This window comes from Ctenocephalides felis, unplaced genomic scaffold (assembly GCF_003426905.1).
Source record: "Ctenocephalides felis isolate EL2017-DRISC unplaced genomic scaffold, ASM342690v1 CF-g0.4_SCAFFOLD_03573, whole genome shotgun sequence".
Classification (NCBI taxonomy): domain Eukaryota; kingdom Metazoa; phylum Arthropoda; class Insecta; order Siphonaptera; family Pulicidae; genus Ctenocephalides; species Ctenocephalides felis.
Genome location: NW_020539727.1, coordinates 22,006,683 through 22,023,393, shown reverse-complemented (window position 1 = coordinate 22,023,393; position 16,711 = coordinate 22,006,683). Strand labels below are relative to the sequence as shown.

Here is a 16,711-nt window from a genome sequence, read left to right as displayed (position 1 = left end):
TTTATAATAAAAATAGCTCGTCAAGAATTCTTTAACCTTTTAGGTCACGTCTTAAAATGATAATTAATTCGTCTACTAGAATTATAAATTAATTCAATTTTTGGGGCCAAAACTATTAGACAGTAAAAATACAAATTAGTGCAAATTTTTTCAAAAAAAAAAAATTAGTGATTTTTTATTAAATTTGTAGTTGTAAATTTTATCTAGTTTCACCCTGTCTAACTAAAAAGGAGTGGTTTCATATGAAATTTCTGAGTTATTTGACAAAAACCAAAAAATGTCCCGAATTTTCTATATTTATTGCTTAAGAATGAAATATCGAATTCAAAATCGTTTTATTCAAAATTTTTATATCGGAGTGTATAAAAGTGTTCCCTAGGAAATGTTGTAAATTTTATCTAGTTTCACCCTGTCTAACTAAAAAGGGGTAGTTTTATATGAAATTTTTGAGTTATTTGACAAAAACCAAAAAATGTCCCGAATTTTCTATATTTATTGCTTAAGAATGAAATATCGAATTCAAAGTCGAGTGTTGAAAATTTAAGCACAGTAGCACAATCTGTAAAGTGGCAAAATCACTAAAAACAGGGTAAAATAAATTTGTTCTGTGTTTTCCTCTACCTAGTTATTAGTAAATCTATTATTACTATCTCGAAAGTGAAATCTTCCATTCCAAGGATAAACTTTGCTTTAAGCTTTGTTCATCTAACTTTTAACTTTTAAACGCAATAATTTGCGCAAATATAGTGACGATAAGAAACGCATATTGGTAAAAGGCCGCACCTTGGTAAATACTGGTAAATACAAAAGAAACGTTTGTCTGTCTTATGGTCAAGAAAGGAAACTGGGTAATAAAAATATTAATTGCTAGGTTGGGTTGAACGTTGACAAATTGTGGGACAAACATGATAAGATGATACAGAAAACTTTGTGGACAACAATTTGGGGACCACCTCCTAGTTTTGGGAAGTGCATTTAAATCTTTATACAATTTGGCAGTTGCTTTCCAAATTTAAAAGAAATCTAGTGGTGTATGGCATCGTGCCTTAAGGCAAATTGCTGGAACTTCCCCGTACCGTAGTGAAATATTCGAGAAATTATAAAGTTTTCAATTATATTATTACAAATACTGTAACTTTCATTATTTTTGCTATCTTGTTATATCTGAGCAAATCAAATGTAAATCATAAATCAATTTATCTCCAATCGTCATTTCATTTCGAATTCAATTTCCAAAAAAAATAGTTGCCTAATTTACACAAAATTGAAATAGTGCTCCCGTATAGTCACAGTCTAAACGCATTTGCAAATAATTCTGTGCGACATTTTCACTTATACTGCGCTAAGCTTGGCGGCATTTTCGCATTTTTCAATGATTTTCACAAAATTGTTGATGGTTTAGACAGTACATTTTTGGGTTTTGCAAATATAACTTATTTCTGCATCAAGATAGTTAATTTTGGTCTGAGGGTGATAAAATCTAGATAAAATTTCCTAAATAGTTTGTTGAAACTATATTTTTTATATAGCTTTGTAAATAAACTACAAGCCCGAGAATATGAACAAAATATAAGTGGATTTTTATACCAAAAACCATTTGATGTTGCCTTTAAGTATGCACTCATGTTTTTTAACGTAACTTTTTTTTGGATTAAGATAGAGCTTTTCGGTCTGAAGACAATGTAATCTAGATAAAATTTTCTAATATCTTTACTAAGACTCTTTATTCTTATATTGCTTCAGAAATGAACTACAAGCCCGAGAACATGAACATAATATACTAGAATTTTTTCAAAACAGGATTCTATGAATTTTTAAAAATTCCCTATGAGATTTTAAGACACTTTTATATTTTTTACATTTAAACAATACCTCAGCAAAGTCATATTTACACAAATCTACCAACTCACTCTACACACTTTGAAAAAAATCTTAACTTAAAGTTATATTAATCATCATTATTGAGAAATCATGGAGAAAGCCCAGGGTCCTTGTGAATAATTTGATTTTTCATAATTTTACTAGTAAACTTTTGGGCAGTTTTATATTTTTTGTATTTGAACAATATTCTAAAATATCCAAAAATACTAAAATCACCTTCAAAAAGCATCTCTACTTATTTACAAAAAATGTCAAAACATATTTTTGAAAAATATATTCCAAAAATCTTGTCTAGGAATATTCTTGTCTTGAAATATTCGAGGAATTTTAAACGTTTTCAAATATATTATTACAAATACTCTGTAAATTCATTATTTTTGCTATCTTGTTAAATCTGAGCAAATCAAATGTAAATCATAAATTAGTGGGGTGGATGGCATCGTGCCTTAAGGCAAATTGCTGAAACTTTCCGTACCGTAACGAAATATTAGAGGAATATTAAATGTTTTCAAATAGATTATTATTAATATTGTAACATTGTCTAATATTTATAAAAATTATATAAACTGAATTGCAAAGTTGAAATTATTTGTTTAAAGTATATTAGAACTATAGTCAGAATTAAAAATAAAATCTGAATTATTTTCGATATACAAAAAACTCAAAAAAAAAGAAAAAAAAAAGGTTTAACAAATTTTTTTTCCAAAATCAATTATTTTGTTAAGACAAGCAGAAAGTTCTTTGAATCATTTAAATCGGACGCTTAGTTCTCTCAAAAACTGCCATTTTTTACATATTTAGCTCCGTATCTTCAAAATGGCTGGGCCTGCCTTTGCCAAAAACTAATAAACACTTCTCCCAATCATTACTAATTGAATGTTTTTTAGATCATTCAAATCGGATGCTCCGTTCTCTCAAAAACTCGATTTCTATTTTTTGCACTCTTTGCTCTTTATCTCCGTAACTGCTGGACCTGCCTTTGCCAAAAACTAATCAGTTCATTTCCCTATCAATAGGAATCGAATGTTTTTGGAAATTTGTATCCATACATACATACACACACACGCACACACACATCCAGTTTTTCTGAGGTATGCCAAAATGTTCAGAAACCTTTAAAACGTCGAGAAATGTAAAAATTTTCAATTTCGATTTTCGGCCCATTACAATAACTTACCCTACGGGACGTTAATAAATCAATTTATCCCCAGAACAATTAACAATCGTCATTTCATTTCGAATTCAATTTCAAAAAAATAGCTAAGTTGCCTAATTTGCACAAAATTGATAAAGTGCTTCCGTATAGTCACAGTCTAAACGCATTTGCAAATAATTCTGCGCGACATTTTCACTTAGACTGCGCTTGGCTTGGCGGCATTTTCACATTTTTCAATAGTTTTCTCACAAAATTGGAAAAGTGCTCCAGTTTCTCGAATATTACGGTACGGGAAGTTCCAGCAATTTGCTTTAAGGCACGATGCCATACACCACTAGTTAAAATTAAAATTAGACGGTTTATTTGGTATAACGATAGAGTACTTGGTCTTGATGAACAATTATAAAAATTGTTGGTTTTTGATAATTTGCTTTTAGAAAATACTCCGAGTTAACGTCGTCGTTCGTTTTCAATTATGTGTAATGAATCCACTCGGAATACTTTTAATCAATAATGAATTAATTCATTTTTTATTGATCAAGTCGATTATTTACACATATCGGGAAGTTCATGTAACTTGCCTCAAGGCTAAATACCAATACCAACTAGTTACTTACTTGTTTCCCATGTGATAGTTGATAGCTCTGGCCATTAAAATAGCAACCATTGGTCTTAAAGCTTTTCCTTGTCCATCGAAGTAATATGTTGATATTACGTCCAATTCTGGTTGATTTGTTGATCCTAGCAGAGCCTGAAATACCACAAAGTATATATATATATGTATATATATATATAAGATTAAGATTAGCATATTCCCAAAATATCATGCAAATTGGAGCACAGTAAAAAAAATCGCAGGGCACACGCTTTTTTCCTCTCCATTTGCCGCAATAATTTTGTTGATCGTAGGTTGAATAGAGCACATGAGAACAGGATTTGACAAATTAAGTGACTTCAAATATGAACTTAGGTAATAATGTATATTGAATATATTGAACGTCTGTCGAGTTATCTAGTATATATATATATACTAGATGACCCGACCAAAATCATAAGTCTTTTCCCTCTCACCTGTCTAATATCATCATAAATATCCTTAAGATCCTCCTCCAGCAGTATGTAAGGGTCTATAGGTTTATCCCTTAGGGCTGATCCAGGCTGCTGGCTGCTCAGCAGCTGCTGTCCAGCTGTAGAGCTGCTGTGTCTTCTGGCCATCGTCGGAGATGTCGATTGTTGCTGTGACAACTGATGTTGTCTGTGACAATTTGGTTTGTGTTGTTCGTTCGTTGGAGATGATTTGGTGTTGGGTGAAGTCGACGCCTGGAAAATAAGAAATTGGGGTTGAAGGAGTTGTTTTAGAGCTTTGGAGTGTTAGACAGAGTTGTTGGTTGGTTAATTTTGTAGCAATTTTGGGAATACATCGTTGAGATTAGTCGAAGGGTTTGGAAGTTATAAGGGATGGTGCGCAAAACGGTACTGCCGATGCTTCGTATGAATGTCGTATTTTATATTGGCGTTTATGAGTATACCGGGTTGTTGTAGGATTTTGTGATGTTCGACAATGTTTTTTGTTGTTTAATTTTGCATAAATGTCCCGAATACATCATTCATACTAATCAAATGGTTTAGAAGTTATACACGATGGTACGCATAAATGTACTTTTTTGTGAATTTTGTAAGTCAATAATGTATTTTTTTTGTCTTTTTTGTCAATTACTAAATGTGCAGGAAATATTATTAAGTTTCAATTATCATTTATAGGTATGCCGAGTTGTTGTAAGATCTTGTAATGTTAGACAAAATTGTTGGCTAGTTGATTTTGTACAAATTTGTTGAATACATCATTCATACTAATCGAATGGTTTAGACGATATAAAAGATGTTACGTCACAATGTCCTCAAGATTGTTAACAAAGGCAAACCCATAAAATATATTTTTCAATTTCTATTACGTTTTATGAGTATACCGAGTTGTTATAGAGTCCTGTCTGAATTATCTACATAATATTGTAGATAATTTAATTTTCCAAATACATCATTTATATATTAAATGGTATAAAAGTTGTAAGGGATTTCATGTAAAAATGTCAAAACCTGCTAAATTACATGTTTTTGATGGTTATTTTAGAGTATACCGAATTGCTGCTGGGTTTTGTGGTTTTAGACAAAATTGTAGAATATTTAATTTTGTATAGTTTTGCTAAAAACACTTTTCAAATAACATGATTAGTTTAAAAACATTCAACAAACAAATGCTCTTTCTGCCAAATAGTATGTTAATTTATTGTTCTTAGCTTATTTTATATTGTACATCGATGATTTAAATATATTAATTTTTAGTATGTTTAGTGGAACAACAAATACTAAAATTGATGAACTCTATATTTAAATTAAAAATATTAAAAATCTTATACAACAAACACTAAAAGTTTACAAGTATCAAGACAGAATTTAAAGATCCAAATTTGTAAATTTATTTGGAGCCTTAGATTTATCCTACAGCTCTGAAATTAAAATAGGTCATACTATAATATGTCTACTATGACAACAAATACTAAAATCGATAAATTTTATCTTCAAAAATGAAATATTCACAAAAATGTGATCAAAGTACAAGTATAACCATATGTGGCAAAAATGCCTCGGGCGAAACGAGATGAATGTGAGAGACGTTCTTAACAATTATTTATATATATATATATATATATATATATATATACATATGTGTGTGTATGTAAATGTGTATATTTTATTTATGTGTATTAGTTTGGCCGAATTTAATACGATAAAAGCCAAAAATGAAAGTTGCCATAACTGCTCCTCCTCTACACGGTCAGAGATTTCTTTTTTTATTAATAAAAGACTTTAGTGTGGAATTTGTTGTAATGTTGATGATTCAATAGAATTTATTAAGAAAAAGTAAGAGAAATTACTAAAATGACTAAAAATGTCTATGGACATCAAATTTTGTCAAAAATAGATGGTGACATCATAGAGAAGATACAGAAATACTTTTTGTGATTTGATTTAGAATATTATTTAGCGCTATTTTTATTTCATTTATTCATTTATTTCATTTTTATGAGAAAAGTAAGAAAAAGTAATCAAATTTATTAGACAGAGGTTTCTCCTAAAAATCTCTTTTCCAACTTTTATTTATTTATTCAATATTCTTCAACAGGAAAAAGTGCAATTGTTTAGTATATTATATATAACTTCTAAACTATATGCTGAAATTAATTAGTACCTTTGGTAAATTTCTACAAAATTGAATAATCTATAATATTGTCTAATATTACAAGACTCTACGTGAATTCGGTATACTCAAAAAGCACTTCAGAAACTTGGAAATATACTGCAAGGCAGTAATACACATTATGATAGTAAACAGGGGAATGTGCGATTTGTTCAGTAAATAATTTATAACTTTAAAACTATTTACTTAATTTTAATAGTATCTTTGGTAAATTTGTTTAAAATTTAATGATCTAAAACATTGTCTAACACAATAATGCCCTACAACAACTCGGTATACTCATAAAACTGCAAATACTCATGGATACAATTCGTCATGCAATTAATTGATGTGTATTTGTATAGTTTTATAACTTTTAAAACTATTTGCTGAATTTAAATACAGTCTTTGGTAAATTTGTACAAAATTCAATAATCTACAATATTGTCTAACACTATAAGACCCTACAACAACTCGGTGTACTCATAAATCCCAACAGAACACAACAGATATTTCTTTACCCAAATCTAGAGTTTTGTGGTACATTTCTAATTTTAGTATATTATCCGTGAGCAGAAATTTAATAAATTATTTTCTAATATTTACAAAAATGTATAAACAATTTAAATCACATACAAAATCATTAAATTTAAATTGCCTTTAACAAGTGTCTCTTTAAAATGCGAAAAGTGAATTCGCATTGAAGTGATAGCGAAACGTTCGGAATTTATTCGAACGAAAGGAAAACTGAATAAAAACTTCTCTCTTGATATATATATATATATATATATATATATATATATATATAAATAAAGCAGTAGTGGTCAACGTGTTCCAGATATCAGGTCAATATCCCGGATACAGAATACAAGACGACATATGTTTATGAATAAATAATTTGTCAGTTTTTTAAGGCCGTTTTTGGGTATACAGAGTTGCTGTAGAGCACTATGATGTTAGACAATATTATAGACTATTAAATTTTGCATAAATTTCCTGAAGACACTACTTAGTTTCTGCAATTAGTTTAAAAGTTATATTAAAAATAATGACTGAAGGCACTTATGCGGATGCACCGAATATATGTCACTTTCAATTGCCAATTATGAGTATACCGAATTGTTGTAGAGGCTTGTGATGTTAGACAATATTGCACATTATTGAATTTAGTACAAATTTGCCATATAAACTATTAAAATCGCGCAAATAGTTTTAAAGTTATGAAGTTTAAAGTAAATGAAGAAATGCACTTGCACACTATGTATCGACGCAAGGCACACGACATACAAATGTACGTGTATGTTTATGAAGAAATAATTTTTGTGTTTTCTAAGGCAGGATTTGGGTATACCGAGTTGTTGTAGAGCATCATGATGTTAGACAATGTTGTAGATTATACAATTTTATACAAATTTGCCGAATATTTCATTGAGTTTCAAGAATCGGTTCCAAAGTTATGAGCGATCTTGCGCGAAATGTACTTTTGGCTAAGTTCTAACTAGTTCAACTTTTTTTCAATTATTATTTATGAGTATACCAAGTTGTTGTAGGGCAGTGTAGTGTTAGACAATGTTGTAGATTATTTAATTTAGAACAAATTTGCCGAATATTTCATTAACTTTCAAAAATCTATTCAAAAGTTATAAGAAATCTTGCGCGCAAAAATGTACTTTTGGCTAAGTTCTAATTACTTCAACTTTTCATCTTATTTTCAATTATCATTTATAAGTATACCAAGTTGTTGTAGGGCATTGTAGTGTTAGAAAAAGTTGTAAATTATTTAATTTTGTACAAATTTGCCGAATATTTCATTAACTTTCAAAAATCGATTCAAAAGTTATAGGTACAAAAATGTTCTTCTGGCTAAATTATGTCGATTTTTTCTCTCTTATGTCGATTATAATTTATGAGTATACCAGGTTGTTGTAGGGCATTGCAGTGTTAGACATTGCTGTAGATTATTTAATTTCGTACAAATTTCCCGAATATTTCATTAACTTTCAAAAATCGGTTCAAAAGTTATAGGCGATCTTATAGGCAAAAACGTACTTTTGGCTAAGTTCTAATTACTTCAACTTTTTTCCTTATTTTCAATTATCATTTATGACTATACCGAGTTGCTGTAGGGTCATATAATGTTAAACAATATTCTTCAGTATTGAATTTAGTACAGATTTCCCAAATACACTAATTTCCTACAACAAATAATTTCAAAGTTATAAATGATGTAACCAACAAAAGCACTTCACGAAAATTTGTATTTGCAGGTAAAATACCTGAATTTTCCAACTTTCAGTACTTACAGCAACTTGCCAATAGGAGCATAAAATACTATAAATTATATTTATGTAATAAAAGTAATTTTAGCTGTTGGTTTTATATTTTTTCTAAATAAATTAATTCGAACAAGGTCGCATTTGTGTTGTGCCTTCTATATGCAACAAAAACAAATCTGTTGGCATTGCTTTTATAAAATCAACTATTATTAATTAATATGCCACTCTATTAATAATATATATATATATATATATATATAATTATATATATGTATGTATGTAAAATGTACAAGTTTTTATATAAAAACGATTTAAGAGAGTAATTACATCAAGTTGAACGCGTTTGTGAAATATGTGACTCATATGGAATTATATATATAAATTGTAAATAAAATTGTTTATATTTTTAAAATAAATAAATAGAAATATCTGTGACTTTGATTGTTTCTATTCACTTAAAAAAATCTTTATATTCCTAAATTAAAAATGAAAAAAATACTTCTCATCCTTCATATTAATAATCTTGGTTCTTTCTCCAAAATTTATTATTTATAATCAATTTTTTTAAATAATTATGTCCAAATATTTTTTAAATTTAAACAAAGACCTAATTGATACCATAATTTATTTCTCTATATAGAAATGCATCACATTACGTGTTTAAAACTCGTTTTAAAATGCATTTCATTTAAATTCCATGTCCAAAACCAAATAACCGTTATTCTATTTTGACAACATAGATTAGAAGCTTTTTTTCTAAATCTTATTTAGATAAGTGTTTTAAAATATTTGAGAAATAGATTCCAGAGAAGTAGAAAAAGAAATAATAAATTTTTTAACTCAATTTTCAGTTGAAAACCTACAAATTTCGTTTTTCTTTAGTGATGGATGATTTTTTTAAAGTTTGTGTTCGAAAATTTGTAGTAATTCATAGAAATGCCTTACAAAAATATTAAATATACAGTTTTATACTAAATTGTATCTATATTCAACTTGTCTAACATAATAATTGTCTATCACAATCCGGAAAAAAGTTTTTATAACAAAACTGAAAAAAGTTCTGCATTTCATATCACATAACAATTCTATTGTAATATTTTGAAGAGCAGTTTCTCTCAATTTTTGCAATTGATAATTTATATAATTGTTACCAGACGTCTTAGAAGAATTTTAATTATATAATTATGTATAAAATTTTATTTTTAAGCCACAAATGTTCATCTTATACCGGAAAAAGTTGAACTAAAAAGCTGCTACAGAATCCACTAAAACAATAAACTATAAAATTTATATGATTTTTTTAGAACATTGATAAAATAATACATAAATTATTGGTAATACTTTCTAGATCTATTTTGCTTAAATAAAATTAATTCTAACAAAATCAGAAGCAAATTTATAAATAATACTCCGTTACAAAACAAGGTTTATATTATGAATAGCATTTTTTTAGATAGTTTGTATTTGAGCCGTTGTAGACATATTATTAGATATTTCACAATAATTCTAATTATACAGATTTATAGCAAATTTTATCTAGATTAATCTTTTCTTATACCAAAAATTCATATCTCGATTAATAAAAAAGTTTTCCTAACAAAAACTAAAGTGCGCCATCATATCTAATAATTAATTTAATATTATCATCACAATGCTTAATTTAAAGTATTTACAGAAATGTAGTGAGATTCCTTACAAAAATTATAATTATACAATTTTATAACAAATTTTATCTAGATTAATCCTTTCTTATACAAAAAACGTCTATCTCGATCAATAAAAAAGTTTTCTTAACAAAAACTTAAGTGCATTTGTAAAAATCTCACCTTCGGCATCATAACAAAATAATTTATTTAACAAGCAGATTTCTAACATAAAAACATATTTTTTGCTTTGATAATTGGTTGAAAAACAAACTGATAATATCAAAAATTAAATTAAATTATATATATATATATATATATATATATATATATATTTAAAAATTTCATTTCTACGTCTTTTGATACAAATCTAATAAGAATCATCTAAGATTTCGTAACGGATTCATTAACGGTTTCTGTTTCCGGGTAAAAGTGGATTTTTTGAATATTTTAACATTTTTTTTATTCAAATTCAAGTTTGTTCCGTATAAACAAATCGTTTTTGTATGCATAATTTCTCAGTTTTATTATTTAAAATAAAAAGATTCAACAATAACGTAAAAACTGTGAAGACTAGGTGAAACTAGATATAAAAACACTAAAGTCAAAGGTTAAAGATATAAAAATTAATTTATATATATATATATATATATATATATATATATATATATGTAAATATATATATATATAAATATATATATATATATATATATATATATTCATCTATAAATTATTATTTTAGTATCAAACTGTTTGACCTTTTCGTCAAAAATAATTTTCATATTGAAAAATTTATTAGATATGATGGTGCACTTTTTTAGTTTTTGTTAAGAAAACTTTTTTATTAATCGAGATAACATTTTTTTATATTAGGAAAGTATAATGTAGATAAAATTTGTTAAAAAACTGTATAATTAAAATTTTTGTAAAACATGTCACCAAATTTCTGAAAGCACTTAAACACAACTAATGCGATATTAATATTATATAACTATTATTAGATTTGATGGTGCACTTTTTTTAGTTTTTGTTAAGAAAACTTTTTTATTAATTGAGATAAAAAAAAAAATGTATTAGAAAAGATTATTTTAGATAAAATTAAGTATAAAACTGTATAAGCAAAATTTCTGTAGAACATCTTATTTTACTATTGATTTTTTTTAAACAAATATATTTTTGTAGTGCCATTCATTGATAAAAATGATCATAAAAATTTGTTGTATATCGCTCTCTAATTATTTAATTTATTTATTTTTAACAAACTATTCGATAAAAAACGTTATATCAATAATTTTATACAAATTGATGATTATTTTTATTGCTTAAAATTATATATGTAAATCGTTCATAATATTTGTTCTAAAGAAGTTAAAAATAACAAAAAGAATTGTTATATTACTTTAGATAATTTATAATTTGTTGTTAAAATATAAGTTTTTCAAGGATTTTCGATTTCCTTAAAATTATATTTAATATAATTATTATTGTAGTGAATACTTTTTAATACTTCCTAAACATTTATTTATAACATCTCTTGTAACTTATAAACAATTCGTCTAAATTAAATGCAACATTTGACAAATTTGTACAAAATTGATTCTGGACAATATTTACTAACATCAAAATGCCCTAGGACAACTCGGTATACTTGTAAGTTATTCAAAATATTTATAAAAATATCATATAGAAGTTAAAAATAACAAAATAATTTAGTATGTTTAAAATAATTCATAATTTATTGTTCAAGGATTTTCAATGTTATTCAAATTATATTAATTATTATTATTACTTTATATTGTAGTAAATATTTGCTAGACGATAAACAAATTAAACTCTTTAAACATTTATTTATTTTAATGTTAATCTATTGTAACTTTTGAACCATTCGTCTTAAGTATTTGAAATATTCGGCAAATTTGTACAAAATTCAATTCTAAACAATATTTACTAACATCAAAATGCCCTAGAACAACTCGGTATACTTTAAAATCGTAATCAAACTTAGACAGTAATTCATCCCCCTGAGCAACAAATTCATCCTCCTGAGTAACAAATTCGTCGCTCATTTATTTATATCTTGTAACTTTTAAACAATTCGTCCAAATTGAATACAATATTTGACAAATTTGTACAAAATGAAATTCTACACAATATTTATTAACATCATAGTACCCTCAAGCAACTCGGTATACTCTAAAATCGTAGTCAAACTTTAATCTTTTAAAAAGTGGTTAAAATTTCAAAGTCCTATTTCACACTCATTTTACTATATGTGATACAAAATAAACATACTATAAATAGTACAGATGGCTAATTTAATCAATATTTCATTTATCACAATAAATATTTACCCAAGGACTAGAATTGTAGTAATAAAACTGCACAATTTTAATCGTATTTCAAAATTAGTATTCCCATCACTAGTTTTCCTAGTAAATTTGTATGCTAGTGATGTGCAACTGAATCGAATGCAAATTTGCAAAATAGTAAATTACGCAACATATTTTTTTATAAATAATTAATACAACTAAATATTCATTTACGACTTCTGTGATTTATTTGTTATTTTTTTCGATGTGTTTTTTCTATTTGTTGTTAATTAATTAATTAAAGCAATGACCTGATTTTTATTTGCGTAGGAGGATGTTAAATTTACATATTTTAATATTCACATTGTATATAAATTGTTTATAAAAACGTGGAATTGTTTATAAAATAGTAAAAAATGTAAAACTAAAACAAAAACAAGAAAAGTCTTTTTTGTGAAGAGTACTGACAACAAATTTGAGTAATTATTTTTTGAAAAGGAATCTTCAAATTAAATCTAAATTATGATTCATCTACTTTGTTACGGAAGTTTTCAATGATTTTGTAATTCAGCAATAACCTTGTTAAAAAATTAGATAATTTATAAATATGATTTATTATGTTACAACAAATTCAAAAGATTGTTGCAAAAAATAATGCAATGTGAGAAATGTTATGTAACTTGCAATTTTATTAATGATACGGAACCATTTACGGAACCAGATACGGAAAATTTTGTGCACTTTTTTATTAAATATTTCATAAATAAATAAATAAATAAATAACTTATGACACGTTTTTTTAATATTCATAGTATATTTGAGAAATTTGTAGAAAATTAATTATCTTTAATATTGTCTAATAGTATAAATATTTATTAACTTAAAAAATAAACTTGAAGACAAAATTTCATGTATAAAATTTGGAGTACATTTCTCGACATTTAGGTTAATTTGACAAAAAAACTATTTAATATTTAACTATTAAATATTTTTGCAAAGCTAATAAATTGCCTATGAATCTGTATATAAATGTTTATAACTTCATACAAAAAAATTAATTTATATTATTTAATTTAAAAAAAATACTTGACAAATATCATGCAAAAATTCATCTTGTTTTTGATGTTCAACATCTTGAGGTCTTTTTTCGATATATGGATTAATATAACAAAAACTTATTCAAAAACATATCAACTATTATATACTATTGGAAAGCCAATGAAATTGCCTACAAATCTGTTTATAAAAAATTACAAACTTTAAGGCAGAATTTTTAGAAAAAAATTGACAAAAATCATGCAAAAATTATGCAAAAATTTATCTTGTTTTTGATGTTCAAGAACTTAAGGACTTTTTTCGAATTTTGGATTAATATAACTAAAACTTATTTAAAAACAAATAAACCATTATATATTATTGGAAAGCCAATGGAATTGCCTACAAATCTGTATATAAAAGTTAATAACTTTTTATACAAAATTTTGAGAAAAAAACCTTGTCAAACGAAAAAAATTGTAACACCACGCAATCAGCCCTACGTATATATTTTTTATAACACAAATTTATAATTTTAGAGCGTTTTTTAACATTTAGTGTAATTCAACAAAAAATCATTTAATAACATGTAAGCTATTATATATTTTTAGAAAGCTAAGAAAATTCACTGCAAATCTGTATATAAAAGTTCATAAATTTTGATACAAAATTATTGAAAAAAACTTAAACAAAATAAAACATTTTTTTGTTCTTAATATAGACTTTTCTTGCATCAAAATTTAAGGGCATTCTATCTAGTTAAATTTTCCAAAAAAATATTTAATAACATATGAACTATTATATATTTTTAGAAAGATAAGAAAATTCACTACAAATCTGTATATAAAAGTTAATAACTTTTGACACAAAATTATTGAAAAAAACTTAAACAAAATAAAACAATTTTTTCTTCTTAATATAGACTTTTCTTGCATCAAATAAATACCCGTATTTTATGACATCTAGTTGAATTTTCCAAAAAATAATTTAATAACATATGAACTATTATATATTTTTAGAAAGATAAGAAAATTCACTACAAATCTGTATATAAAAGTTAATAACTTTTGACACAAAATTATTGAAAAAAACTTAAACAAAATAAAACAATTTTTTCTTCTTAATATAGACTTTTCTTGCATCAAATAAATACCCGTATTTTATGACATCTAGTTGAATTTTCCAAAAAATAATTTAATAACATATAAACTATTATATATTTTTGGAAAGCTAAAAAAATTCACTACAAATCTGTATATAAAAGTTTATAACTTTTGATACAAAATTATTGAAAAAAACTTAAACAAAATAAAACAATTTTTTCTTCTTAATATAGACTTTTCTTACATCAAAATTTAAGGGCATTTTATGGCATCTAGTTAAATTTTCCAAAAAACTATTTAGTAGCATATAAACTATTATATATAAGGTTGTCAAATATCTCCCTTCCGCCTTTTTGTATTATAAACCAAGAGCAAAAAAGCGGAAGGGAGATATTTGACAACCTAATATTTTTGAAAAGCTAAAGAAATGATCTACAAATCTGTTTATAAAGATTTATATCATTTAATACAAAATTATTATAAAAAATTGACTTGACTTTTTTAAAAAAAAAACAACAACGTTCGTTCTTGTAACAATTACTATTGTTTTAATTACACGAATAATTTCTTCAACACACGAAATGTATTTCTAAACAACAATTTCATACTCATAATGACCATTGCCCAAAAAAAAAACATCAAGAATTATGTCATTATAATTTTGCTGTCGTTTTCAATGCTTTTGCTTTTACTTTCAATTATCCAAATTATATTTGTTGTTGTTATTTTAATATGTAACAGGCACAATGTCATTTTTAGAAACAACAACGAAAAAAACCCAAGAATCTTGCATGTGTATCAAATCAAATCAAAATAATTCGCCTTGTGGAAAATTTTATTGAGAACTTTAAGTTTAATTTATTAATTATGACTCCGAAACGTCTTGGCCTGATTTTTGTTGATAGACGAAAAAAAAGTTATGCAACTTTGAAACAGAAATGAGAAATGCAAATGAATAAAAAATTAAATTGTGCAATGTGGATAAACACAGTTTTTGTTCGTAAAATATGAGTACACCGAGTTGCCCTAGGGCATGGTGAAAGACATTGTTGTAGATTATTTAATTTTGTATAAATTTGTCGAATATTGTCAAATTTTCTTCTATATATTAGCTTAAATGTTATTAAACGATTTTTCGTTAAACTAAACTAAATGTTTAAAACGCTCTAAAATTATAAATTAGTGTTGTAAAAAAAGATATTGCATCAGTTACGATTTTTTCGTTTGACAAGGTTTTTTCTCAAAATGTTGTATTAAAATTTATAAACTTTTATATACAGATCTGTAGGCAATTGTATTGACTTTACAATAATATATAATAGTTTATATGTTTTTAAATAAGTTGTTAGTTAAATTAATCCAGATATCGAAGAGAGTCCTCAAGTTGCAGAAAATATTTGTGAAATTAAAACAATAGTAATGGTTACAAGAACGAATGTAGTTTTTGTCAGTTTTGAGTATTTTTTCTATAATAACTTTGTTTTAAATGATATAAAATTTTATATGCAGATTTGCAGATAATTTTCTTAGCTTTCCAAAAATATATAATAGTTTATATGTTATTAAATAATTTTTTGAAAAATTTAACTAGATGTCATAAAATTCCCTTAAATTTTGAAGCAAAAAAAGTCTATATTAAGAGGAAAAAATTGTTTTATTTTGTTTAAGTTCTTTTCAATAATTTTGTATCAAAAGTTATAAACTTTTATATACAGATTTGTAATGAATTTCCAAAAATATATAATAGCTTATGTGTTATTAAATGATTTTATGTTAAATTAAACTAAATGGTAAAAAACTCTAAAATTATAAATTAGTGTTATAAAAAAGATATAGGTACGGCTGATTGCGTCAGTTACAATTTTTTTCGTTTGACAAGGATTTTTCTCAAAATTTTGTCAAGTTTTTTATAAAAATTTTGCCCTAAAATTTGTATACACTTATATACAGATTTGTAGGCTATTTTATTGGCTTTTCAATAATATTATATAATAGTTTATATGTTTTAGAATAAGTTTTAGTTATATTAATCAAGATATCGAGAAAAGTCCTCAAGTTGTTGAACATCAAAAA

The 16,711-nt window shown here is 25.5% G+C and overlaps 1 protein-coding gene across 2 annotated transcripts in view; it reads right to left on the bottom strand.

Moving 5' to 3' along the window:
• The window catches only part of LOC113389007 (decaprenyl-diphosphate synthase subunit 1-like), a 226,872-nt gene that overhangs the window by 52,525 nt on the left and 157,636 nt on the right, over window positions 1-16,711 (bottom strand). The window contains exons 1-2 of one of the 2 annotated variants that reach the window (XM_026626040.1): window positions 4,109-4,354; window positions 3,655-3,788 (exon numbers count right to left, since the gene is read on the bottom strand). The exons of the other annotated variant lie outside the window; for it this stretch is intronic. Of the exons in view, the coding sequence (XP_026481825.1) occupies window positions 3,655-3,788; window positions 4,109-4,252 (278 nt within the window). The 5' untranslated portion in view covers window positions 4,253-4,354. Of the gene's footprint in view, window positions 1-3,654; window positions 3,789-4,108; window positions 4,355-16,711 lie in introns of those variants that run through there. 2 annotated transcript variants of the gene reach the window in all.